The 25,687-nt window shown below is 41.4% G+C and overlaps 3 protein-coding genes across 11 annotated transcripts in view; 1 reads left to right on the top strand and 2 right to left on the bottom strand.

Annotated features, from left to right (window-relative positions):
• The window catches only part of PHTF2 (putative homeodomain transcription factor 2), a 70,854-nt gene extending 63,271 nt beyond the window's left edge, over positions 1–7,583 (bottom strand). For 2 of the 7 annotated variants that reach the window (XM_068167491.1, XM_068167520.1), the window contains exon 1: positions 7,454–7,583. The gene's annotated coding sequence lies outside the window, so the exon portion shown is untranslated. Of the gene's footprint in view, positions 1–6,611; positions 6,631–6,690; positions 6,877–7,403 lie in introns of those variants that run through there. The other 5 variants (XM_068167496.1, XM_068167508.1, XM_068167515.1 and 2 more) reach the window with 5 other exon arrangements.
• A 387-nt stretch (positions 7,584–7,970) lies between these two features.
• TMEM60 (transmembrane protein 60) lies at positions 7,971–11,280 on the top strand. Of its 2 annotated transcripts, none has more exons than XM_068167442.1 (2): positions 7,971–8,175; positions 10,622–11,280. In XM_068167442.1, the coding sequence occupies exon 2, from the start codon at positions 10,664–10,666 to the stop codon at positions 11,066–11,068; it is 405 nt and encodes a 134-aa protein (XP_068023543.1). In that variant the 5' UTR covers positions 7,971–8,175; positions 10,622–10,663; the 3' UTR covers positions 11,069–11,280. The 2 variants fall into 2 exon arrangements, with proteins under 2 accessions (XP_068023543.1, XP_068023547.1); XM_068167446.1 differs by lacking the exon at positions 7,971–8,175 and adding an exon at positions 8,242–8,381.
• Positions 11,281–16,557: 5,277 nt separating this feature from the next.
• Positions 16,558–25,687, bottom strand: part of RSBN1L (round spermatid basic protein 1 like) — a 49,199-nt gene continuing 40,069 nt past the window's right edge. For both annotated transcript variants that reach the window (XM_068167419.1, XM_068167426.1), the window contains 3 exons: positions 24,501–24,668; positions 21,290–21,398; positions 16,558–21,189 (listed from right to left, as the gene is read on the bottom strand). In XM_068167419.1, coding sequence (XP_068023520.1) covers positions 20,533–21,189; positions 21,290–21,398; positions 24,501–24,668 — 934 coding nt within the window. In that variant the 3' untranslated portion in view covers positions 16,558–20,532. The remainder of the gene's footprint in view (positions 21,190–21,289; positions 21,399–24,500; positions 24,669–25,687) is intronic.

Raw genomic sequence — 25,687 nt, 5'->3', positions numbered from 1 at the left:
GCACCCCTCCATCCTTCCTGTAGAATCCCTTCAGGTATTTGAAGGAGCTCTAAGGTTCTCCTGGAGTCTCCTCTTCTCCAGGCTTAACAACCCCACTTCCTTCAGCCTGGTCTCACAGCAGAAGTGTTCCAGCCCTTGGATCACCTCTGTGGCCCTCCTCTAGACTCACTCTAACAGCTCTCCTTAGCAAACACTTAAAAGAACACCCCAAACCAAAAATATAAGTGGCCACCTTGAAATAAAACACTAGCTCCTTTTCTCCTCCTTTTTTATTCTAAACTTACCAGTAATTTCCTGCAATAAATCTTGTCTATTGGAAGTACTGACTTGGTGTTTAGGAAGATGTGTTTTTCTGTCACCAGGCAATGCAGAGCAGAGTTGTGGTTCTCGATGGGTACAGTCAGGAAGTTGAAAACCACTCCTAATGCATCATGTTCTACAAATAGTTATCCAGCAAGTTTTTGGAAGCAGCTGAGGCATGAAGCTGAGCTGCCAGAAAAAGCTGCTGTCTCTTGTAACAGCCACTCTCCTACAGGAACACAGTGGCAAATGCTGAGCCTATATTTTTTTTAATTTTCTGGAGTGACCCAAGCAAGGAACTGCAGAGCAACAAGCCTGGCAAGCTCCTCAATAGTCATTAAAAATAGAACACCATTATACCTGAAAGACTATCTGATAGGGTCTAATCAGCAGTTTCTGCAAAGAAAGATCATGTCCTAGTCTATCAGTATTTCTGAACATGTCAAACAAACTGATAAACAAGAGCAAGTGACAAAACATATGTGGGCTTTTAAAGAGCCTTTGGAAAGAGGTCAAAGACTTCTCAATAGGCTGCTGTTTCTGAAAAGCAAACATTGCCGTGGATCAAAAACCAGCCAAAAAATTGCACAGAATGTTGAGGTCAACATTCCTCAATGCTAAGTGGGTAACAAAGACTGGTCTGAATCAAACAGCCTATTTATTGCCTGCTGGGGTGCCTAAAGCTCCATTGGATGGCACACCACTGCCCCGCTAGCTCTTCTCTTCAGTGGCAGTCCAGCAAAGTACACACAAATGTCCATTCTCCTTCACACAGAAGCAACCTAATCCCAAAGCTAAACCCAGACTACATCTGCCTGCTTTATGTTCCATTAGCTTTCACATATCTGACCACTGTTTAGAAGTAGACACTTGAGGTGTCATTCAGCACATACATGCTGGGTGGCTAGCTCTTTCCAGAGGCTTGATGTTAAGGCCACTCAGGATGAAAGCACACAGAAATCACGATTTCCTGTTTTGTAACTGTTAGACTTTTATGAGAAAATCAAACACAGACATCAAACTTCTGTTTCATCAAATGCTGACATGTAATGCTATAGCTTACAAGTATATAAAGACACCCCAAATCCCTGCTAGTTTCCAGAGCTCTTAAGATAGAACTTTGGGCAGAAGAAATTACTCACTAGAGACATGTAAGATACACACAGAGATGAAAGCAAAGATCAGGGTGATCTACAAAGGCCTCACAACTGTTTTGACTACTCTGAACCATTATTACCATGGTCTACCCTCCTTCTCAGTCACCAGCTTCCATCCCTCTTTTTACCAGCATTGGAGCCCCTCACAGAAAAGAGCTTGAAGGAACTGACTGATGCTGCTAAGTAAACGGGCAGTTTTCACCTGAATTAGTCCCACAGATGTATAGGGAGTAGAAGAAAGTGAGTGCTAAAGTCAGTGTGAGTTAGTGAGGCAGCTCTGATGAAAGCCAGGTTAAACACTCTGGATCTCTACCTGCAAGCCCCCTGAAGTACCATTAACAGAGTTAATCTGGACTAACTAAAACTGTTTCTCCTCTCCTCCTGCCCCTACTTAGACCAGTAGCCTAGAGTTTTTATGAAGTACTGACTGAATTAAAACCTTAAATGGTGTAAACTGAGCCCTGTGCTATTATTCCAAATTTCAAGCTTCTTTAAATAGGTCCAGCCATGCTCACTATGTTTATCTTTTATACACGAGAGAAGAAAACCTGCAGTAACCTTTGCAGATGACAATGAATCTTACATTAGCAAAGCTTAAGAATATGGATCAACTTTAACAATTAATTGGATCCATTTTAAAAATTAATAGGCAACAGCAACAGAATTTAGTGTCAATAATGCACATTGTATCTCGGGAAGGACAAGGGAAAGAGGAGTGAAAAATATACAGCACGCAACATTTTAAAATCAGGTATCCCAAATCCAGAAGGGAAATTTGGCAGCTCAGTGAGCTCTTCCATTCAACATACCACAGTCAGAAGAGCAAAGACACCTGAACAAAAGAGGAATGACATGGGAAACGTTGTGGTACATCTCTGTTTATCTGTTGTGCAATCTGACCCTAAATGTGTGCATTTTATTTGAAAAAAATAACATTAAAATACTGTAGGAGGGAGCAGTGTTCTGAGAAGGGCTATGTATGATCAACCACTTGAAAGACTCTCCTGTTGAGAGAGGCAAATATGAACAGAAAAATTAAAAAACTATAAATAGGGCTTTGAGAAATATATAGAAAGCACCATCAAGAAAATAATACATTCAACAATACAGGGAACTCCATCAACTTCTTTCATTAACTGAGCTTAGAGGATAGCAAAGACAAACTTATTACAACAGATAATTAGACTGTTAAACTCAGTACCACAGGCAATCACTAAAGCCAAGATTTTACTCTGATTCAAAAAGAAAGCAGCTATTTAAACACACAATAACAAGAAGGAGGAAAAAAATAAACATATATCTAAGGGAGTCTCAAGCTTCATGACCCAGGAGGCAAGGAAACATCCTAAGACCTCACCAGGCTGCATTTGGCTATGCAAACTCTCTACCTAACCTGACCCCACAATGGGCAGCAGTTAATACCAAGGAAAGCATCCGAACAACATGGCAAGCATAGAACAAACTGTCCTTTAAGGCCACTGAACATGAAGAGTGTTTAGCTGCCAGGCTGACAGCTACCAAGCACCTAACCCCCAAAAGCATCTGGTGCTGGCCAAGTTCCAAAAGGCAAGGGTTGCATGACTTCATATTTGATGTTGTATTACTTTAATTTCTTCTCTCACTTGAGAGTTGTTTTTTATTTTTTAAGAACCACAAATGTATTTGTGAACAGGATTTCAGTCCACTGCTTGGACTCATTCCAGGAAGTCTTCTAGTCTCTCTGGAGTACATCTACCAAGACCACCTCAAGTGAACAAAGAATTGAATACTGAACACTACATGTCTTTCTTAAAGAATATCCCCAGCATAAAAGAATTTGGAATAAATCCACTTTAAATCATGAAAAAAGAGAAGTTTTAAGAACTCTCTGATATCCTCCCCTCAATTGAAAAACAAACAAAATGAACCAACAAAAAAAAAATGTATTTCCAAACGTCCTGACAACATAACTCTATATACCTGTACATGTTTGCTCTAACTTTGAAGCTAGCCCTTCTTTGAGATAGGATTGGATCAGAAAGATAACTTCCAGCGACCTTTTCAACCTAAATTATTCTGTGACTGTATGTAGAGCATACCCAGACATTACACAGCAACACATTATAGCCCTAATTACTTTTAACTCTTCCATTCCCCTATAAGCAATGTTTTAAGCTCTATGTATTTGCATTACAAGGTTCAGTATAATTTCTTCAAGCAGTTAACTGTTTCCTCTGTACCCAACAAGAATGACCTTTAGGAATAACAGCAAAGTAAGGGAAGAAAGGAAGGTATTTTAAAGCTGTTAACGTCTTTTATTCCTGTAGCCACCATGTAACTTACAGTAAGTGGTGGTTAACTACCCTTGAACTGCCAGAAGGAACAGCACCTATGACAGAGGCATCCAAGAAGAGGGCGTTGCGTCTGTTTATTTCTGTATTATTTATTATTATTATTTATTTCTGTGTCTGTTTTATTTTATTAAAATAAAATAAACAAACAAAACATTACAGGGAACTGGAAAAAAAAAAAGAAAGAAAATAAAAGAAAAAAAAACAGGCCTATCTTGTTCTGTGGGAAGAAGCAATTACGTCTGTATGCTTTTACCAGTGTCCCGTGGCTCCCTATTGTCCTCCTCCACCTCACCCAACACTGTTTTCCAGTCACTCAGCTGTATTACCAGCTGCCCCAAGGATTTAGCTGGGCCAGTAGCAGTACACACGATGGCTCAGAGCCTCCTGCATATAGACTGGCCAGCAGTTGCTCTCTTTCTGAAGACAGAAATACTACTGTTCACTTGTATTTGGGTGGAAATATTAATTTGGTCCACTACCTGTCAAAAGCTTTATAAAAATATGCCACTGTGTAGGTACTTAATGCATTTCAGTTGCCATTAAATTTGGTTTCATCATCTGATAACGAAGTCACTCAAACAGGAGAAAACAAAGAAAGTAATTGTACAACCTCTGTGCCCTTAGTAAGTCTAGCTAAAAATTCTCATATACTGTTTGATGATGAAACCATAGAGCACACTGATTATTATGAAAAGAACTTCCTCACGGACAAAAAACAAAAAAGAAAATCCAAACCCTGTGTCTGTCATCACTCTCATTCGAAGGGGTCCTGAGAAAAGTGGGGGGAAAGTTGGGTTTATTTCTTCAGCAACATTTTCTACTATAAACAAACAGAGGATAGGCTATTTAGCAAAAGTCTGGGAAGACAGTCTGTGTACCTTTGGAGAAGTGGGAAAGAAGTAATGTCCACTGCTTTGCAGTGACCCCTGCCAGCTGTGACAGGAACAGCATGCTTCACAACTCCAACGGCCACTTCACCCTTCCCTGGCTTGTTAACCACCTCACACAAAGTTGACTGGAAGTCGTCCTAGTGCACCTAAGTCTCCCTTCTTTATACACCATCAATACTCTATTTCCTATTTCAAAGCCTTTTAATTCTCCCAGAACTCACACCAATATTCAGCAGCTATGGACATGCTGGGACCGAGAACCTGAGCTAACTGCTTTGGAAGAAAGCCAGTACTACCACAACACTTGAAATGCTCTGTGGAGTTCTCAACAATTACTGACAATTTATTTGTGGATCACATTTCACACAATACAAGAGTTCCAAACAATTACTGTCAATTTATTTGTATATCACATTCCACACAATACCAAAGTTCCCAACAATTACTGATAATTTATCTGTGTATCACATTCCACACAATACAAGAGGGGGGAAAAAAAGGCATTGAATTAAACTAAGTAGGTTTCCAAATTCTTTTTCAGATGACTCAGACTCCTGTTTTGTCCTTTATAATATTTACATCCAGAATACAAGCATGAAGTGGCAGCAAAACATAGCAACAGAAAATAAACTGCACAAACGTTCCACCTCAGTCATGCATCAGGATGTTAATACACACCACCAGTTCCAAGTATCACTCTCAGCTCTCGCTTGCAGAAATGGAAATTGTTTGCAAATATTTTAAAGTGGAGCTCTAGGGGAAAAACAAACTCCAAACTGACAGGGATATAATGCATGTACATACATCAGTTCATGAACATCTTACTAGAACAAAAATAAGGCTTCTGAGAAAAGGATTATCCTTTCCAGGGAGTTACAAATAAAAAAACAAGTCAAAGAAGATCACCAAAATCTTCAGAAGTACAGAAATAGCCAAATACAGCTATTTATAACCCAGAGACTTATTCACAGAGCACTTTTAGCTTCTAACCCCAGGGGAAAGAAATAAGAATTTAAAAAAAAAAATAGATCATGCCAAGCACTAATGTATATAGCAAAAATATGTTCTCCTGACACTTAGTGACTACTCTTAGTACAGCTAAAGTTATTAGGAGTCACATAGTAGGATTAACAGGTTATTTCAAGGGGTGCACTCCTGCCTGATAAAACATATATCCCCATCTGTTCGACAGCATCAACAGGAAGACAGAAGCAGGCAAATTGCTGATGACACACTGTGTTTAGTCTCACCCCTATTAGAGAACTTGTGTGCCAAAACTGTAAAACCAGCTGTACTTTCTGTAGGAATGTTTCAACACAAAGAATTTCAGAACATTAATTAAAGTACTTCCAACAAGTCAGGTTTTCCAATTAATTACTTTTTCCAGCTAATTATATGACAGATGGATAAGATACTGGCAAATTTGGAGCAAGATGCAAGATTCAGCAGCACTACTTTTCAAGTGACCAGTGATGTGTAAAAGCAGTGTAAGGGAATATACTTAGTGTAGAACTTGAGAATACCGAATAAAAAGTGTCCCTGAATGTGACACACCTGAATCACATGCACTCAGGGAGTAGGTATCAAAAACAAAAGCAAAGCAGCAAACATCTGCATAGTTCTACTACTGCATAATCATTTTCCCCCACTGCTCTCTCCTTTGTTTCCCACAGAAAAGATAGTAAACAAAACACCAAAGAAATAGAAATGACAGAAGAAATTTTAACACATGGGAAGCAGCTTAGCATTTAGATCCCCAAATTGAAAACCAAGGACAACAGGTAAGCTGTAGATAGGTTGTCACTGGATTAGGGTGGAAAGGGGAAATAATAGAATAAGGAAGAAAGCACCGAAGAAAAGGAAGGTGTGTAAACCACAAGAATACAGGAGACAAAATCAGAGATGAAGGTGAAGATACAGAAATTTCGTACCTTTAAAGGAAAGGAGGAAAAAAGTCTCATCTCCAGATACTAGCATTAAAACAGCTCAATATGCATTAAGGCAACTCACCAAAGCAAAGATGTATTACAGCAGAAGTCAAAATTGGCAGCTAGCAATAACCCGTACGGAAATGGCTAGCAGTTCAAGCCCTGAACGAGTAACTGAACGCCTACCACCCGCAATAAACTTAGCCATCGGAGACCAACAAGCCCGGTTACCGGAGGTTCATCAAGACGGCGCGGCCCCCTCCAATGGCTGGACCCGCCCACACCTGATGCGGTTACACAGCGTGGCGGGAAGGGTCTCCGGCAGCAGCCGCCCTCGGACCCCCAGCGCCCCGGCGACATTAGCTTGTGGGAACGCCGTGGTGCGGACACCCGCGCTAGCTGCCACCGGAGTGGGACCTCGGCATCGCAGAGGCCGCGGGCCTCTCGCCCTTACGCCGGAGTCAGGCTTCCCTACAGGGGGCTGGGGCGGGAGGCCCCCGGCGCAGCGGCGGGCCAGCAGGGGACCCACTCTGGCCGCCCGGCCAGAGACAAGAAGAGCCGCGGCAGACGACTTCGCCGCACCCCGCCGGAGACGGGCGTACCGATCCCCCCACCCCCTGCCCCGCAGACGGGCAACCCCTCGCCCTGCCACCCGACAAGGGCGAACATCCCCGCTGAGCCCCGGCCGCCTCCCTCCGTCCCCGCCGAGCCGGTCGGCCCCTTCCCCAGCCGCGCAGGAAACTTGGCTCCCACTTCTCCCCCTCCCGCCACCCCAGGGATGCCTCCACTCCGTACCCCCCCTACACTCGACCTCCTCCGCTGACCGAGCTGGGTTCCGACCTTACCGGCCGCCCGGTGCCGCGGCGAGGCGGCGGAGCTGGCCAGCGCGCGCCGCAGACAACAGCAGCGAGGGGAGCGCGAGACAGCGAGGAAGAGGCGGCGGGCACGCGCGAGGCAACAGCTTGGGGGGGATGGGGGGAGGGAGGAGGATGAGGAGAACGCGCGCCCGAGCGGCAGCAGCAGCTGCAACAGCGCGCAACCCGAGAGAGCGCGCGCCGCCGGGCCGGGGGTGGGGTCGGGAGCACGCCGGCCGCCAACAGAGCTCCTCCCTCCGCCTGCACTGTGGGGCTGGAACGTGACTGGCGGCGGCCTTCTCCAATGAGAAGAGAAGATCATGTGGGGCTGTGCTTGACTGACGGCGCCCCATGGTAGGGGCGTGGCCACAGTGACAGACAGGGCTCTGCACGAATTGGGAGCAGAGACTATGGGGGGGCGGGCTGACCTTGGTGGGCGTCGCCATCTAAGGCGGGGATTAATCTGAGCGACGTCGGCGCTACCCAGTGGCAGGGCGCGCTAAGCTGTACGTCGCTGCGGCCGAATAGCCGGGTTCGGGGCGCCGGCTGAGGACGGCGGTAGGTTTCCTGTGACGGAGCGAGCGCAGCCGCCCCCTCACCTGCCTGCTGGGCCCGCGTAGCTGGGCGGGAGGGGAATGCACCAAGACCCGGCGCGGGGAGGCGGTGGGTCCTTGCGAGGACGGCTGCGGCGCAGGGCGACCCGCGCCCGTGCGGTAGGTGGCGGGGAAAAGGGAGGGTGGGCTTCTACCTCAGGTACCCTGAGCCGCTCCTGTGCTTCCTGGGGCGGTCCCGGCCTCTTCCATGACCGGGGAAGCGAGGCCTCTCCGGCGGACCCTCGGGAGAAGGTCGGATCTGGCGAGAGAAGAACCGTGGAAGGCTGCGCGCCGGCGAAGAAAGCTTGTCTGGTGATGCAGAGGAGGTCGGGCGGCCCGGGGGCTCAGGCCGGGGTTGGGGGGTTGAGGAAGGTCAGAAGATACAGGTGGCCTCCACCGCTATGAGGCTCCAGCTTGGCCCACCCCTGCATGTCTGGCAGATACCCGAGCCGCAGCCTCGCGGGGGTCTTCCCATATGCTGGGATCCACTAGCCCTGACAGCATGCAGCAGGCGAGCGCCGGCACCCTTGGAGTGCGTCGGGCGAAGGCGGTCGAGGATTGGCAGGGTGCTCGCCACGGCTGGCTCGGGCCTGTGCTGAACGCAGTCTTCAGAGCACCGGCAGAAGCTGTCAAATTGCTGTCGCAAGCTTTGCTTAGCCCGACACTCTCGGCTGATTTGCCGGTTACCTCGTTCTGTACCTCTGACTAGTTATTGTTTTGTTTTGGGGTGGTGTTTTTTTTTTCAGCTAAACTCAGCACTTAGGAGTCTGTTTCGCTGGGGGGAGGGGGGGAAGTAAAATAAGCACTCTGGTTAAGGGGACGCTGTAGTTTGTGTAGATTTAAAAGTATAAATAAAGTCAGACTACCAGAACTGAGAATGTACTTAACTGCAGATAACTTGTGCACACCTAGCCTGCATTTGTATCAGACTTCCTTAAAGATGGCTTTAAAACATGGCTACTAGAGTATTTCTTTCTAGGTGTTCAATTACTCATAGCTGCTGAAAAGGTTTTAGTGTCATTTAATCAAGCAGAATTCTATTTAATTTGGGTTTGGTATAATATTTTCTGAACTTTGTTAGGCAATGCTCGAGGCTTAAAATTATAGGTCTATTTTAACAATAACATTGAGCTGAAAGCTGTCTCTAAATTTCCCAGTTGTTTTTTTTCCTCCTTCTAAATAGGAGATAATTAGTTAGAATAATATTTTAGTTTATGTAAATCACACACACCAACCCCCAAGGTCAGTGATGCTACTTAGTGTTTCTCATTACTGAAAAATTTCCACTTCTTACTAATTACATGAGGCCTGTAAGGAGATAAAAGGTTTGTTTGGTTGGTGTTTTATTATTATTATTTTCACAATTACATTTTGTCAGTGTTTTCACAGAAGAGCAAGTTCAGACCTGTAGCATATCCACCTTCTTTTTCTAGATATCTTCTTGTGATAGCTGGCCTGTGGCTGAAAATCTGGATAATCTCCTTTCCTGAGATGGTCAAATGCTCCATGTAATCAGTATTTAAAATGTGGTAGCTTTCTTTACTTGAACTATAGGTATACAAGATCTCAGAAAGTACACTTGGATTATTTTTTTTCCAAACAAACAAACAAAAAAAAAAAGCCTTTAGAATAGACTACTCTGGTCCTGCCCCGTCTTGCATTTAAGTCAGAGACAACACGTCCTGTGCTGAGGTTTTTTTTTTTTTGTCTGTGCTGTTAAAAACAAAGTGGTTCTGAACACCTGAAAACTGAAAGCCTTTTCATCAGGTGAAAAACCTTCAAATTGAGTACCCCATCTAATACATCTTCAATACCTTTGTGTTTCCTCCAGTCAGTTGATAGCACCTTCCTTGAGTATCTGATAACCTGATCCTTGTAGCAGTGTTAAATTTCTTTTTTCCTTTCAGACCCCAGTTTCCAGTCTGTTTCTTTGGTTTCTGCTTTTTCCAGTCTGCTAATAAGAGATGGTCCTTCCTGTAGTATCTGCAGCATTGATTTCTAGAGCTAGTTTTCAAGAACACTGCCATGAAAGGAATGTTGAAATGTTTCAGATAAAATTGTTGATTCAGATGGCTACCCTCTTTACTTCAGCCACAGACTTAACAGAAAGCTTTAGTAGTGCTTACTGCCTCCAGCTGCAGCCCTGCAGTCTATGGGAGCATTCTGTTGGGGTTTGTTACCTATGGTTGGTGCTTGGTTTACATTTTACTATGATTATTTTGTTACAGTGTTGTTACATTTCTTTTCCAGTGTTGACTATGAGTGCCTCAACTATGGAGGAAAATGGATCTCAATTCCTAGCATACAAAAATCCATAAATGGGTTTGACTGCTAGTTTAGGATTTAGACATTCGGTTCACAGAACAAGTTTTAGACAAAGGCAGCTTGCGCAGCTGACTTAAGGCACTTGAATGGTGGATGAGTGCTCCACTGAGAATGGTAGTTAAGAAATGCTGGGATGTGGGTATGTGGGTGAGAAGTGGTGTGAACAAGATCAAACAAGTGCTCTCCTTTTTAAGGAATATGGGTAATGGATGTATAGTGATGCCTTCCTCTCTTTTGTCAGGTTGCTGCTTACAGTGAAAGACTTCCTCTCAAAGCTGTTTAAATGAGAATGTCCTTGGCACAAAGAGTGCTACTGACATGGCTTTTTACCTTACTCTTCCTGATTATGCTGGTGTTGAAGTTGGATGAGAAAGCACCATGGAACTGGTTCCTCATTTTTATTCCAGTCTGGATATTTGATACTATTCTTCTAGTTATGTTAATTGTGAAAATGGCTGGACGCTGCAAGTCTGGCTTTGACCCTCGCAATGGCTCCCAGAACCTCAAGAAGAAAGCTTGGTATCTCATTGCAATGCTATTCAAGTTAGCCTTCTGCCTTGCCCTCTGTGCTAAGCTCCAGCAATTCACTGCAATGAAACTAGCCTATGTCTTTATCCCTTTGTGGGCCTTGCTCATTGGAGGGATGGTTGAACTTGGATATAACATCTTCTATGTACGGAGAGACTAAGGTGTGTGGTGTGGTTTTCAGCACTAGCTTGGTACCAAAATACTGGATTATTAGAGTTTTGCCACAAACTTCATCTTCAAGTTAGAATGCAGAAGAATCTAGTCAAGCTGGAGACTACCTAAACCAGGATGAAGACCAAAAGTAGACTTTTTCCATTTTATTTTAAAACTACCACATATGCTCTTGTAAATAAAAGTATTTGTTTAACAGAAGCTGGTGTAAGACAGTTGTGATTGGTACTTACATGGCATAAGATAAAGGCTTTTTCACATGCAGGTGGAAGGCTTGCTGAAAGAAACCACAAATCTTCTGTCCCAGAATGTTTGGCACTTCGGGTAATCCTTGGAAATAGGACTACTTATGCTGTCACTCAAGAAATAACCACTTGACTGTAATTGCTATAAAATGCTAAATAAACTTCAAGAATCAGTAACAGCTGATAGCCAGAAAATGAAAAAGGAATAGAAGTGACAGCATTTTCTTTTTGACAGTGAGAATCCACTTTCAGCCTCAAGTACTTTTTTTAAAGCAGCTGAAATAGATAATAACCAGGACTTAGGGAAAAAAGTTAGCAGCTCAAGTGTGCCAGCAGTGCAAGATCCAGAGCAGATTCCTCCTCCAAGAAAGAAAGCAGTGTTGTACAAGCATGAAGTCTCAGGGTGAGCTCTGCACCTCTGCAATGCACTGGTACCTGCAGGGAGTGGTACTGTAACAAGGAAGGGAATTTTATAATGCCCTTGTGTGTTAAATCTCTTGGTGAATCCTTGGCTTTATGGAGTAGTGGCAACCTCAGCTGTGAGTAAATTAACTTGAAATCAAGTAACCAATCATAGAATGCCAGGAAAGGGGGACCTCAAGGCTCATCTCGTCCAACTTTGCTAGATGATAGTACAGTTGAAATGAGCTGGCCTAGCACCCTGTCAAGCTGTCTTGAAGTTGTCTAATCTAGGGCAATCCACTGCTTCCCTGGGGAGATGATTTCAATGTCTCACTGTTCTCACAGGGAAAACATTTTGTTGTGGAATCCAATAGGAATTGCCCCAGCAGTAACTTATAGCCAGATGCAGTGAATGGATGTCTGGGGAGAGCTGGAACCAGAAGCAGAGCCTGTGAACTCAGTGCTCCTGCAGGAACTACTGCAACACCCAATTCAAATGTAAAAGTTGCCTGCAGCATCAGGAAACAGAGCCTGAGCTGACAAGGTCAAAGTGTCTCACCAAATTTTCATTATATCCATTCGATTGTATATTTATAAAAAAAGGATCTTCCTGCACAGCAAATCCTCAAGCTTTAGTCACACAGAAATAGGCACAAATACCCAGACACCATCTTGACAGAGACTGCTGGCATAGCTTTAGCTAAGGAAAAAAGTCTGTTCCAGTCCAAGGTCATAGGTCCCAATTCACAGCATGAGGTAACAAAGTATCTTTGGGAAGAATATGTCATGTTTGCTTCAGTTCACCTGTCTTTGCTAAAGACATCAAGAAATGGCCAAAAGACACCAGAAACCCCCACCAGAAAAAACACAAGCCAAAAACCCCAGCAAAAAATAGCCCTAACAACCAAAAAGCCCCAACACAATAAAAACAACACAAAACCCACAAACAAGGTATGGAGTAGATGCCTCATATGGCTACAGCCCATTTAGGTCCCTTAAGCAGTCCCTCAGTTCTGTTGAATGGAAATTACAGTCCCTGAGCTTTCTAGAATGCAATCAATACTCCAGGTATGTCTCAAGGCAGGCAAGCTCAGCCTCTCATCAAATTTTTATTGGATTCTTTAAAACTTGATGCAGAAGGCGTACTCACAAATTCACAGGAGTCAGAAGGGATCTCTGGAGATCATCTAGTACAACCCCTTCAGCAGAGCTGGTTCACCTTGAGCAAGCTGCACAGGACAGAGCTGAGGCAGATTTTAAATGACTCCAGAGACGGAGACTTCACCACCTCTCTGGACAGCCTGTTCCAGTGCTCCACCACCCTCAAAGGCCTACCTCTAATTAAGGCAAGCTTTTATGAACCACTGAAATATTAATGCAAATATGTAAGAAACATTTAAGCACTTCAGACAAGACAAATATAAGTATTCATACATTCACTCATCTCTGGTATGTTATGGCACCAAGTGCAAAACTGAGTACCCAGAGTCTTCTCCCATCTGATCTCACAGAATACAAATCAGAAAGGCCTTGTCCACAAAATGCCAAACCATGCCCCAGTGCTCAGGAGAGCAGAGCAGCTTTCCTCAGTCAAGCTACTGAAGTTAATAGCTCTAACTTAACAAGTAATGAAAGAATAGGAACTATCATCTTTAGAACTTGGTATATAATTAGCAAGATAGGCCACAAATCGTGACTCCCCCCTTAATAAGCCCCTTCTATTCCACAGATGTAACAATTATCTGAAAGTTTGGCATCTCTAATTAACTAGAATCAAACACAGTTATTCTCCTTTGAATTGCTGCCTCTAAACCACTAGAAAAAGATAAAAAAAATTCACTGTTTTGGTCATGGCTTTGGCTTCCCTGACCTCCTCCCCCCACTTTCCCACCCTCCCTTTTTTTTTTTTCCTTTTAAAAATATTTAAAAGCCTTTAAATAAATTAGTTATTTTGAAAGAAAGTTACAGACAAATTGACTCGCTTTTTTAGGACACTGCTATGTGCCAACTTTGTAGCGAACTCTGCAAGTTCCTAGATACACTTTGGTAAAAGGAGTATCCCTTCTGACTCAATACTTTGTGTCAAATGGAACTGACCTGAACCACGCTGACATCTTTGTAGGCACAGCCTCACTTTTTTGCATTATCAGAACTTCAAAACGGTTTATGATACAAAGTACACTGTGGGCCACTGTGACCTTACCAGCAGCCCTTGCTGGAATTACCTCTACTCTGCTCTCAAAAAGCACTGCTCACAACTTTGAGTGAATTCTCCTCATACTTCTCAAAATTATGAACTGATCTCCATCAAATAAAACAAAATGAGTGAAAAGCAGACTTGATGTTGGCAGGGACAAGGGGTAGCTGATGGCTCATACTGATTTGCAAGAAGCATGCAGAAGGAAATGAGGACCCAAGTCCCCAGCACATGGAACACGTCATCACAGTCACCTGTGGCAGCAGGTGTAATGATGATATTTACACTAAGTAAATAATATATCTGTGGATACATTTTATATATGGAGATACATGTTCTACAGCATTCATTTCAAATTATTCTCCAGCATGCACTGTAGACGTCTGATTAAGAAACAAATACTCAATGCACATATGAAAAGTCATGAAACTAGACTTTTAAATCACCGATTCATCCTGCTGCTCTTGAGTTATCACCAGTTAAAATTTGCAGACAGTTTTCTGGGCTGTTTTTGTTTGTTGGTTGGGTTTTGGGTTTTTCTTATACTTGACAAACAGTTCTGTGTTATATCCATATCCAATTTCAACAAACTTGAACCCAAATGCTCCAAGAACACGAGTACATGTACCCCAAATCACTGCTAGGCATGGGGGGACAAGATCTAACAATCAGCTAGCACAGGACTAAATTATAAACTGATCTGAGAGGAAAGCTGTACTGTTTTCTGACATACATGCAGAATAGCACAGAAACAAAACCTTCAAGTAACCTCATGGACATTTTTACATTTGCCCAGTTTAAAAATAAGGTGACACAAAGGTATTGGTGTGAAATTCACGAGACTCCCAGACACTCAGACTTCTAACAACATGAAGTGTTACCTACTTTACCACCACTCTTTTGGGAACAAATAACACTGTCATTCAGTAATTAAACTCCTGAGTAGCAGCATCCTCAGAAATATGCATAACACTATCATGGAACAGCACACTACTTTTTGTGTTTTGGGGTGGGGTTTTTTGGTGGGGTTTGTTGGGTTTTGTGGTTTGTTTGGTTTTTTGATTTGTTTTAAACATATATATAAAGATTGAGGTAAAAATAGCTATACGGGCTGGAAAAGGAGAGTTTGTACCTTCTAATTGTACCTTCACTGCTGTAAAGGTTTTGACATAGTTACACTTCCATATGAGCCTTTTAGATCTGAACAGACCTGGGTATCAACTTGGTGCTGGAAATCACCAGGTTCTGTGGACTAAAGGCAACATGTCTTGGATCACTGGAGTATCTATTCAATATTAACTCAACGTTTGGTCCTTGTACTGAAGTTGGATGAAGAACAGAAGAATCTGCAGCTCAGTAACACTGTGCCCTTCAGTCTGCCTTTTCTAACAAAAAAAAAAAAAACACACACAAATGAAGGGGGAGTCTTCACACAGTGCACAACAACAGTGTTAAGAACAGAAAACAGGGAAGAATGGAGAACCCGAGCTTGGTTTGCCTGTGCTAGGTTTTATCTCAGTGTTCCAGTTTATAAAGTCATTGCTAAAAGATGTTAGTCTAAAAATGTCATTTCTGAGATTATCAAAAGCTCTCAACTGCCTTGCTTAGACAAATACCTGAGTGTTACTGCATGCTCTAGATGTAGCTTTAGCAGTTTTGTTTGATGTTACTTCAGTCTTACACACAGCTCTAATTCTCATGGCTCCCTTTCTCAGCCTTCTCTACTAGCTTTCTCTAATAACTGCCCTATTTTGTCTCGATAAAACCAGATAAAACCAAACTGCCATAAAAACACAGTTCCTAAAGCTCTACCAACATTGCTCTTTGATTCAAGTGGACTGGAAATTAATTAGTAAACATAGTATCAAAATAGATACTGAAAAGTAAAACCTGATAAAAATAGATGCGTGAACTGCTGTTTTAATTAGTTTGTATCAGATTATCATAACTGTGTATCAAATATTAAAGGATTATTTAGGACTAATACCCTCACCAGTAGGGTTCATTATTCAGCATAACAGGAATAAGAAGATCAGTATTTAGCTGGCACTCAAGAACAGCACAGCTCCACAGCAGTGGAAATACTAGCATCATCACACAGAGAAAGAGTGGTTAGAGTACAATACACTAAATAGTGTAAGTCTGTATCCCTGGTGATCTAACAGAAGCAGCAACCTAGATATTGTGAAGTTAATGACTGCTTCTGAACAGAACACAAAACAATTCACATTTCCAAGAAAAATGAAATAAATGACTGAAGGGAATCAAAGTTTCCCAAATTTTCCCATGTATGCTGCAAAGTCAATGGGATCTGCACAAAATCTCAGTATTGCTCATTATACCCCTTTCACAGTGCATCTCATCCAGTTGAAAAACTACTAAAGCACCAGTTGAACACAAGGACTCACAACCAAAGCAAACACTCTCAGCAGCATCATTCACAGCACAGAGCAGGGAAAACTCCTCCTTGCCACTTACACCCACAGCAAGGTCACAGGCACTGCTCTGTCCAAAGGCAAGGTTCTCTACATATCTGACCATGAGAAAAATGAATCAAGTTACCTCTGAGCAGCCTGTAGAGTTCGCTCTTGATCAGAATTAGCACACTTTTCACCCCGCAAGGTCAGGCGGTAGTCTGTCTCACAAGTTTATTTTGCCAATGAGCATGGAGAAAACATGGATTTATTTCAATCAATTCAGCATCCTTATTCACATGCAGCTATTAGAACAAAATCATTTTGATCAGTGAATACCAGTCCTGTGTTTCTTGGAAGACTCATTCAAATTCTCCAGACCTGTAACTTTCAGGTCTGTTTCACATGACTATTATTTCATTATTTCCATTTCCTACATCATTTGTAATGCCAATTTATTTAGTATGCACATGTATATCTGCTTAAAAATCAATTTTATTTATTACCAAGGAATTATTTCACAGATGAATACTTAAATCATCACCCTCCAAAATAATACTTTATTTCTAATACTAGATAGAACTAATATTTCAGTTAAAGAAGTACTGAGATATTCACTATAGTAACAAGGAAGGGGAAATCTGCATGCCAGCAGTACCTGTAATGAAAATGCCGTTTCAGAGTCAGTTTGCAGGCATTTGGAGGGCTGGGGTATGACACAACACTGAGTAACACTTGTATGTAACACATGAAGTCCGTTGCCAGTGAAATGCAAAGATCCAGTAATTTAAAAAACAAACAAACAAAATAAAAAGAGTAACTATCACCCTGAAAGCTCTTGGTAGTGACAGTAACAATGCGATTCTTTGCTACCCACGACTATGGTACCAATAACTAGGAAAACAAGTCTAAATTTCTGCACATCATGTCATTAACCAGCACACCACTGCAAACGCACAGATGTCGATACCATTGCAGTACAGGCAACAGGCCTTAAACAGATTTGTCCAATCTGCAGAGGAACAAGGGCCAAGGGAGACACCTACAACACTGGAGATTTCAGCCTGAAGTAACAGAAACATTTATACCCAACTGAAATCTGGGGAGAGGGGAAGCAATAAGCAAAGACTAGTTTAAGTACCTCAGAAGGCATGACAGATTTATTGCTGAAGCAGAAGTCTGGATATGAAGTTGTATATGGTAGGAAGAAAGGTTGTAACATAGGAGCACTGGAAACCAAAGCAAGACCTTTGTCAGATTGATGGACAATTTGGGAGCTGAAATACTCAGAAAAGATACTCCCCTCTTAGAGAGCGTAAGAAGGAATACACCACAGGAAAGGGACTTTTTTTCCCTTTGTTGTTGTGGTTTTGTTTTTCTTTTTAAGCAAAATAAGTAGCATATGCTACTACTGCCAGTCAGCCCAGACTGCTCACACCTTTAAACACCAAGGGACTTCCCACAGCCATTGGTAATCCTGGAATTGGTCATGTTTTGCCTGCAAGTTCTGTCTACAACTGAGAAGCTAATCTGTCACAAAAGTAAAAAATACAGGATGCAAAAACATTGCAAAAAACCCTGACTCTCTTTAAAAATCTCTTTAATTCATTTAAACAAAGGGGGGAGGGATAAAAGGATTGAAGCTGTAGGCAGTTTAGAAGTAAAATTTCAGAACCAAGACATACCTGAGCAAAAGTTTGAGGCCATATCAGCCAAGACCACTTAGCAGGTCTTCAAAAGGAAACAGTCCTGCTCTTAAGTGGAAAATCAGGGTTTCATTTTCAAAGATTTTTTTTCAGCCCAGACAGAGCCTGTGATGCAGAAAGCTGTTTGCTGTCAAAGGGAATGTCCACACTATACTAAAAACTGACACAGTTCAAAAAAGAAACTATAAATACTTGAACTGAAGTGAATGGTAAGCACTGGGATCACCAACACCCAAGGGTTTGCTTAGATTTTTTTAAACTTGGTATTTTGATAACTAAAAAGCAGTACCTCCTAAGGCTGGGGTTTATACAGCTAAAGCCTTCTGCTAACCCAATTTGAAAGCTGTGTGCCTGGTGCAGCTCAGACCACATTTCTACTATCAAGAAGGCTTAAACTCTTAAGTGAACCAGTTATTTTTTCAAATCAGCATCTGCTAGAGTGATAACTTACCATGTCACATGAATTATTTGCTCATGGCATAAGGGGAAAGCAAGATCCCTGAGGCTGCAGAACTGGTAGTAATCTCTTAGCCAGCAACAAAGAAAATAGCAGTGACATTTAAGGACATATTAGCCAGATCCAAGAGATTCATGTTTCTATTGCTTCTCTAATACGTAACTATGGCTATGCAGAGGTAACATTTAGCAATTGAAGTATCGATTTAACTAATAATTGCTTGACAGACCTATTTTAGATTTAATCACATCGGGGCAGTCATTTGTTAAATGACTGATTTTAGTGCCAGGCATAAGTATACAACAACATTTTGAATTTTAACAGCCCATAAACAAAATACATTTGAAACAAAAGGGTCTTAGGTAGTTGAATTAGACATCACCTGGAAATCACATTGTTCTATTGCTACAAGGGAAGCCAAAGTGATCACTAAGTGCACCAGTGTCATAAACTGGGTACATGAAGATGCATAACTTTCAGAAAGCTGTTGGGAAAAACAATTTTGAAAAAAAAAAAATTAAACCCCACCCACCAACAAATCAGAGCTACAGAGGGCTTTGGAAATAAACACAAACCTAGGGTCTTATGTTTTACACACTTAGTTGAAGAACAGGCTGTAGAACAGTTTACTGCTATTGTAGCTACCTGGAAAAAAAACAACTACCATTCAGATGTGTTTGAACTATACAGCAATATGTTACACAAGGAATTAAATAAGTTAAATGACAGAGCTTTTGCCATTACCACACAAGATGCTAGCTAGCCTTGGAATCTTCTTCCCTCAGAGCACTGCTTAAGAGAAGCCAAGCATTCCACAGGTGGAGAGAGAGGATAACAGTAAGCTTGGACACCGCTGCTGTTCTATTAATGAAACAACTCTGGCTTCCAGACTGGGACTCAGGAATATTCCTACTAGACACATTGGCAAGAATCTTTATTGCTTGGCACTGCCAGCACAGGGACCAATTCAAATCCAAATGTGCCCCTTGAATTGCAGGTCACTACTTATGTTGAAGCCTTTCTAGCATGATAAGTAACCATTTAAATATTTAGTTTCAGTCAGATAACTGATTTAAGTTGAGGCAAGTGGTTGTTTATTTGGGGGACTATTTGTTGTTTGCTTGTTGGTGTTTTTTTAATGTGAAACAGAATTGTCTTAACTGTGGCTTGAGCAAGGGCAAGAGGCAAACACAGAGAGAGTTTGCTTCTTTGCAGCAGCTCATTTAGAGAGATGCATTCAATTACTGGCAGTGTTCCTGGAGCCCAGTAGGTGTCCAACTGTCTTCCACAACAGCGGAAGGTTTGTCTCTGTTCCCCATTAACATCTGAGGAGTAGTTTGGGGAGGGCCTTTAATGAGCAACTGTAAGGAATCCTGTGAAGGAAGGACTGATTTTGCATTCTGACTGATCTCAGTTTTCTAAGAATGCCTCAGCTCTACCTCAGTTTGCTACAGCTCCTCATCCCACTACGGCGTAAGGGCATCCTATGCATTAGTGCAGGTATGAACATAACCATTTAAAGAGGCAATTAAACTGAACTACTATTTGCAGACCCAAAAATAAAACCAATCTGTTATTATGAACCTTTATTAAGTGGCTCACACTTCAGTATAAATCACACTAAAAAGATTTTTTTTTTTTAAAAAGATATTTACACTACAGTGCTGACACGTTTTAAATGAAAAAATTGGTATAAATAAGCTCTATGGAAAAGCCTGGAATTGTCAAAAAGAATTCTGGCTCATCTTACAAAAAATATATATGTTAAATGTCAGCTCTACTCTAAAACCTACAACTCAAAATTCTTTAAAGACTTCTTTATGTTAAACCTGCAGTGTTTACAGTGCATCTGGCCCTAAGTGCTTTGATACTTCACAGTTATGGACAGGCACTGAGGAATGTTACAAAGCTACATAACTATTTTCTGTAACAGATGCGGAGGCAAGTCACAAACCTGCCTCACCCAATTCATGAATCTTTACATTATTACATCATTAAGTTTAAAAAGGAATTTAAAACCACATATACAAATTTAGCACAAAAAATCATCCTCTCTTTGTCCATGCAGTTTTGGATATGATGAGCTATGTTGTCTTGTATCATCCGGGTGTATGTGACCTCCAGGGCATAACTTGCCTTGCAAGTCCTTGTTGCCAGGTTCAAATTTAGAATTAATTTCCAACTTAAATGCCGTCAACTCAACAGGATCCAACCTAGTCTGAACATTCTGGCTCCCATCATCATCAGGTGCCACTGGTTTTTCAGCGAGATCAACATTCATGGGTTCTTCTTGCACTCGGTGAGATGCAAAGGGTTCATGTTTTATCAGCATAAGCTCCTGCTGCAGATGCTTTGTCTGCAGAGCATCTGAAAATTTGGTGTCTTCGGAGGTATTTTTGTTCATCGTACAAATTTTGCTGTCAGCCTGAAGTCCAATAACCGAAGACTTGGGGTCTGCAAAGGTCTCTGTTTCAACAGTACTTGTATTTTGAGAAAGTTCTTCCTCTGCATGATAGAGCTTGAGTCGGATGTGCCAAGCCAAACTGCACACAGCTGAGACTGTTTTGAACTGGTGCACAACATTCCTTGGGATAAAATAAATGTCATTATCGAATAACTGAATTCTGGCATAACGAATGCCTTCCCTTCGCAGCTGGTTGAGTTTTGCATCGTCAACCCACTGGACACACTGCAGGGGGGAAAGAAAGAAATGAATAAAAAAACCCACAGAGGTGAAAACTGATTTTGGATTCAGAGGGCACCTGAACAACACTTCATAGTATGCTTACCTGAGAGAGCGGAGGCTCATGCAAATCTAATTGCATTCGCTGAACCACCTCTAAGAAGTCTTCAGCATGAAAACAAATTACATCTTTGGTTATACGAGGCTGCTCAGACCTGCAGAACCATAAGAGTTGCAGTGTCAAGGGCTGAAACTAACATGCTACAGAGAACAAGAAAGAAAATCTGCAAGCAAGGAAAAGTAAGTGATAGAAAGAAAAAAACCAACAATGCAATTCTCACATAAGCTACATTTTTAAGAAAAAAGCCTGACTAAAATGGCTAATTCTCAAATGCAACCTCATTAAACTAATTAATTTCTCTACAAGTGGCAGTAAAAGCAAAAACACCAACAAAGGCAGGCCAATATAGCTCACTGTTTTCAACTGACCTCTGTCTGCTTTGATGTTGAAAGTTGGATGGCCCCAGATATGCTTGGCTTAAAGTCAACACTCTTAACGCAGTATGACCATCAGCTATCTTAAGGCATGCAACATTCTGACTCATGGCAAACATCACTTTGTATCTTTGCCTACAAACACCCCGTTCAGAGTTAGGAGTAAAGCTGAATCTACATTAGGCTGTCACAATGCTAGCAAGCAGCAAATACTGGCATCCTCCACAAAGCATTCCCAAATTTGTGCTCATTGAATACAGATTTAGACCTTCTGCAGCTCTCTAAACTGTTAGAATTTACCTCTTGTCCCACATCAACCCCCAAAGACACACCATTTACATAATTCTTCTAGAGACATCGTCTAGAATTAGCTAGCAAAAGGCAAAACCAATTACAACCCTTTACCACTTCCTGATCTAAAAGCCAAGCTTAGTTCTCCAATGCAAACATAAAACTAAGCTCCATGTCTTTGGTTTTGAGGGATGTTTGGGTTTTCAAAGACTTTTATAATGAGGCAATATGAAGATTTTTTTTTCTATGGGATACAGTCCACACTGGGATGGTTTTGCAAGGAAAATTTATCAAACCCTCCTCTGTCAACCAGGGCCACAAGTTAGGATTTACTGCAGTCCAGGGAGGAGCTGATACAGCTAAACTGTATGACATGTTTCTGAATTTATTTGATGGATGTTCAAGCTCTCTATTAAAAGCAAGATTATAATCAATTATATATATGTGTGTGTGTGTGTATGTGGTGTTACTAATGTTCTACGAAGCAGGCCATGATATTGAGCTTGCTTGTCTTTTTAAGCACTCACAACATTTTGATTTTATTTAGGTCATGACCTCAATAAAGCAAAAAATAACCAGTCTGAGGCTCTTTTCAGAGGGAAAAACAAACCCACAAAACCATCAAGAAAACCTGAAAACCACCAGATCAACTACTGCAAGTATGCTAGGGAGAATTTTCAGACTACATATTTTATTTTTATGAAGATTAAAATGCCTCTCTATATTTTGGTCTAATTAGTCCTGAAGAGGATTTAAGCATTGAAAGCAAAAAGCTTAGAGAAACATCTCCAATCAGTGGCACTAAAAAAGGCATGTATATTAGCTACATTAATCCACTGCTTGTAATGCAGGAATAGTTTTTATTTTTTTTTTAGAAGATGTGCCTGCATCTGGAGTTAATGTTTGTAAATGAAGTTAAGAATTAAAATAAACACAAAGAATATTTGCATACTAAAAACTTCAAAGCAAATGCTTTCACAGCATCTACTCAGATATTATTATACAGGAAAAAGTAGAGTTAATGATATATTTTAATCATTCCTTTCCACACACTGTATACATGCAACATCTCATTCCCAGCTCTATGCTGCAATCCTGTCACAAAACATGATGATCCTTTTGTGTGCATGAAGATTGCCAGGTAATTTTTGACTTTGCATTGGCATATTTGAAACACCACACAACTCCCAAGATTGTATTTTGTAAAATTCAGTTGAGAGTGTGTTGTGTGTGTATGTCCCAGGCAAAACAGTAGCAGAATAGTTCCATTTAGATGCCCCAAAAGACATTAAAGACAACCATATTATAAAATTACTTCAGAAAATCCATTTCAGTTCCTACTAAAACACTGCTAGAACTATTTTTTGCAATAATTTTCTTTTTTAACCTCATTCTTCAAAAGGTTGGACTCTTTTGGCTATAACTTTTCAAAACAGATTCAAGACTACAGGTTTCACCGTAAATATTTCTGCCCTAAGGCATAAAGTCTGGGAGGTGGAGTTGTATTTGGCTGTTGTTTTATTTTCATTTATAAAGCTAAGTCTCCCTCATATGTGCAAATCAAAATTTAAAATAATCAGATAAGTAGATCAGCTCTAGCCATGCTACCACTGCTCAGTCTTAATTCACCCCAGTCTTCTCACAAGCAGAAAGTTTAAGGCTTCAGCTATGATGAACCCCAAGAAGAAATAAACTGCAAAACCTCAAAGCCCAAAACACAAACACATTAACTTCTAAATGTTCCAGTTCTTCCCCATCAGCAATTAGTCTGTTTCCTATCTCAATGAACTCATCCACTGTAACATAAATTTGCATCTGTTCATCCATGGGGAATTCACTCTTCTTGTTTCTAGACATACATAAAGAGCAAAATGTGGTTCTAGTGTTTAGTCGACAAAACTAAGATCATTCTACCAAGTAAAGATCAGAACATCTTGACAAATGCTTCTTGAATCTGGGCTAGGAAGTTCATATGACTATGAGCTTTTTATTTGGCAAAAAGCGACCAGCTTCAAATGAGACACATGCATTCCCTACACCTCATATGGGAATTCCAAAGACAGACACCAAAGACTATCACACAGCAGGAATCTTCCTAAGTGATCCAGGGCTAGAACAGCCACAACTCTGAAACAAAGTGGAAAAGTTCTGCTCATCTCCAGGCAATGCAAAGAATTTCAATAAAGTCTTCATGTGCACCTCTGAGAAACTCAGGTCAGCCCATATGCACTACTTAAAACAAAATATGAAGTATTTCTACATCTAGCATTGATTCAGTTACAGTAGTTCAATTATAGCTATTAAATTGTCATTGCAAGACACTTTTCTACCTTCAACAAAAAAGCAAAAAACAGAGGACAGACATCCAGTGCACAGAGGCAGAGCAAGAAAACCTAGGCTGGTATCTACTAAGTCTTCATTAAAGATCTAATGCTACATTAAGCTAGTCTATGCTCCTTCAAACAATTATACATGGAAATCCAGGCAAATCTTTTTCAGACACCTAGATGAGTAAGTCAATCAACACATACCACTCTCCACAGTGCACAGCCTTCAATACTCCCACAGCAGCTGTAGTCTGTCTTTCAAAACCTTGTCCTATGTGATCTGCATGCGCTCGTGTCCGGTCTTCAAATAGCATTTCACGGGGTTCACTGGTTCGAGGTAGGTACTGCAAGTTTTTTATTTCATTGGTTGTTCTGTGGAAGAAAAATGGCATTAGTGATTCATTTTTTATTACCCGACTTCCACCATCACAGCCAATAGGATTTCTTTTCTCCCTTCATTGTGAACATGCAGCCAAATGAGAAATGAAGCAACACTTAGGACAAACAAGAAGTGTATTCAGCCAAAAATCAGAACATCTATACAATTAAAAAAAAAAAAATAAAGTAACCCAACCAACCAAAGAAACACAGCATCAGGGCCCTGAGTGCACCGATAGAGCAGCCATACCTGCAGTCTCCACCCACAAACCCAGACAGCAAGATCAAGTAACAAGTGACATGACAGAAGAAAACAGCCTTAAGTTGTGCCAGGGGAAGCTCAGATTGGACATTAGGAAAAATTCCTTCACCAAAAAGATCATCAAGTGTTGGAATAGCTGCCCAGGGAAGTGGTTGAGTCACCATCCCTGGAGGTGTGATGTTTAGCGACATGGCTTAGGGGAGCCATGGCAGTGATAGGTTAACATTTGGACTTCATGATCCTAAAAGTCTCTTCCAACCAAAACAGTTTTATAATTCTATCACATCAGGTCCCATGGGTTTATGTCCATCTAATCTGTTACGTGCAATGTGTTCCTTAACTTGATTCTTTTCTGCTGAAGTCAATTAGTCATTGCTCCAGACATTCCTACTGTCTCCAGGACCTGGCATTCCTGAAGCTAAATCTCAACAGTAACGGGCAAAGGAAACATTGAGTATGTTGGCCTTTTTTGTGTCCTTTGTCTCCATGCTGTTGACCCCTTCAGCAGATGCCTTATATTGTCCCTTATCTTTCTTTTGCTGCTGTCCATACACTCACAGAAGTCCTTGTTGATCTTCACAACCCTTGTAAAATTCAACTCCAGATGGCCTTTGGCTTCAACTGCATATCCCCTTCATGGTTGGAGAGTGTCTCCATACTCTTTCTGAGGCACCTGAGCTTGATTCCATTTCTTGTACACTCCCTTTTTATGTTTGAATTTTTAACGAGAATTTAGACTTAGTTCCTCATG

This window comes from Melanerpes formicivorus, unplaced genomic scaffold (assembly GCF_026170545.1).
Source record: "Melanerpes formicivorus ecotype bairdi unplaced genomic scaffold, bMelFor1.0.p_v2 SCAF_3, whole genome shotgun sequence".
In the NCBI taxonomy this organism is placed as follows: Eukaryota; Metazoa; Chordata; class Aves; order Piciformes; family Picidae; genus Melanerpes; species Melanerpes formicivorus.
Note: the sequence above shows the minus strand (reverse complement) of the source record. Positions and strands in the feature narration are given on the sequence as shown.

Coding starts and splice junctions, on each gene's coding strand:
- TMEM60 (XM_068167442.1), top strand. CDS start 10,664: ATGAGAATGTCCTTGGCACAAAGAGTGCTACTGACATGGCTTTTTACC.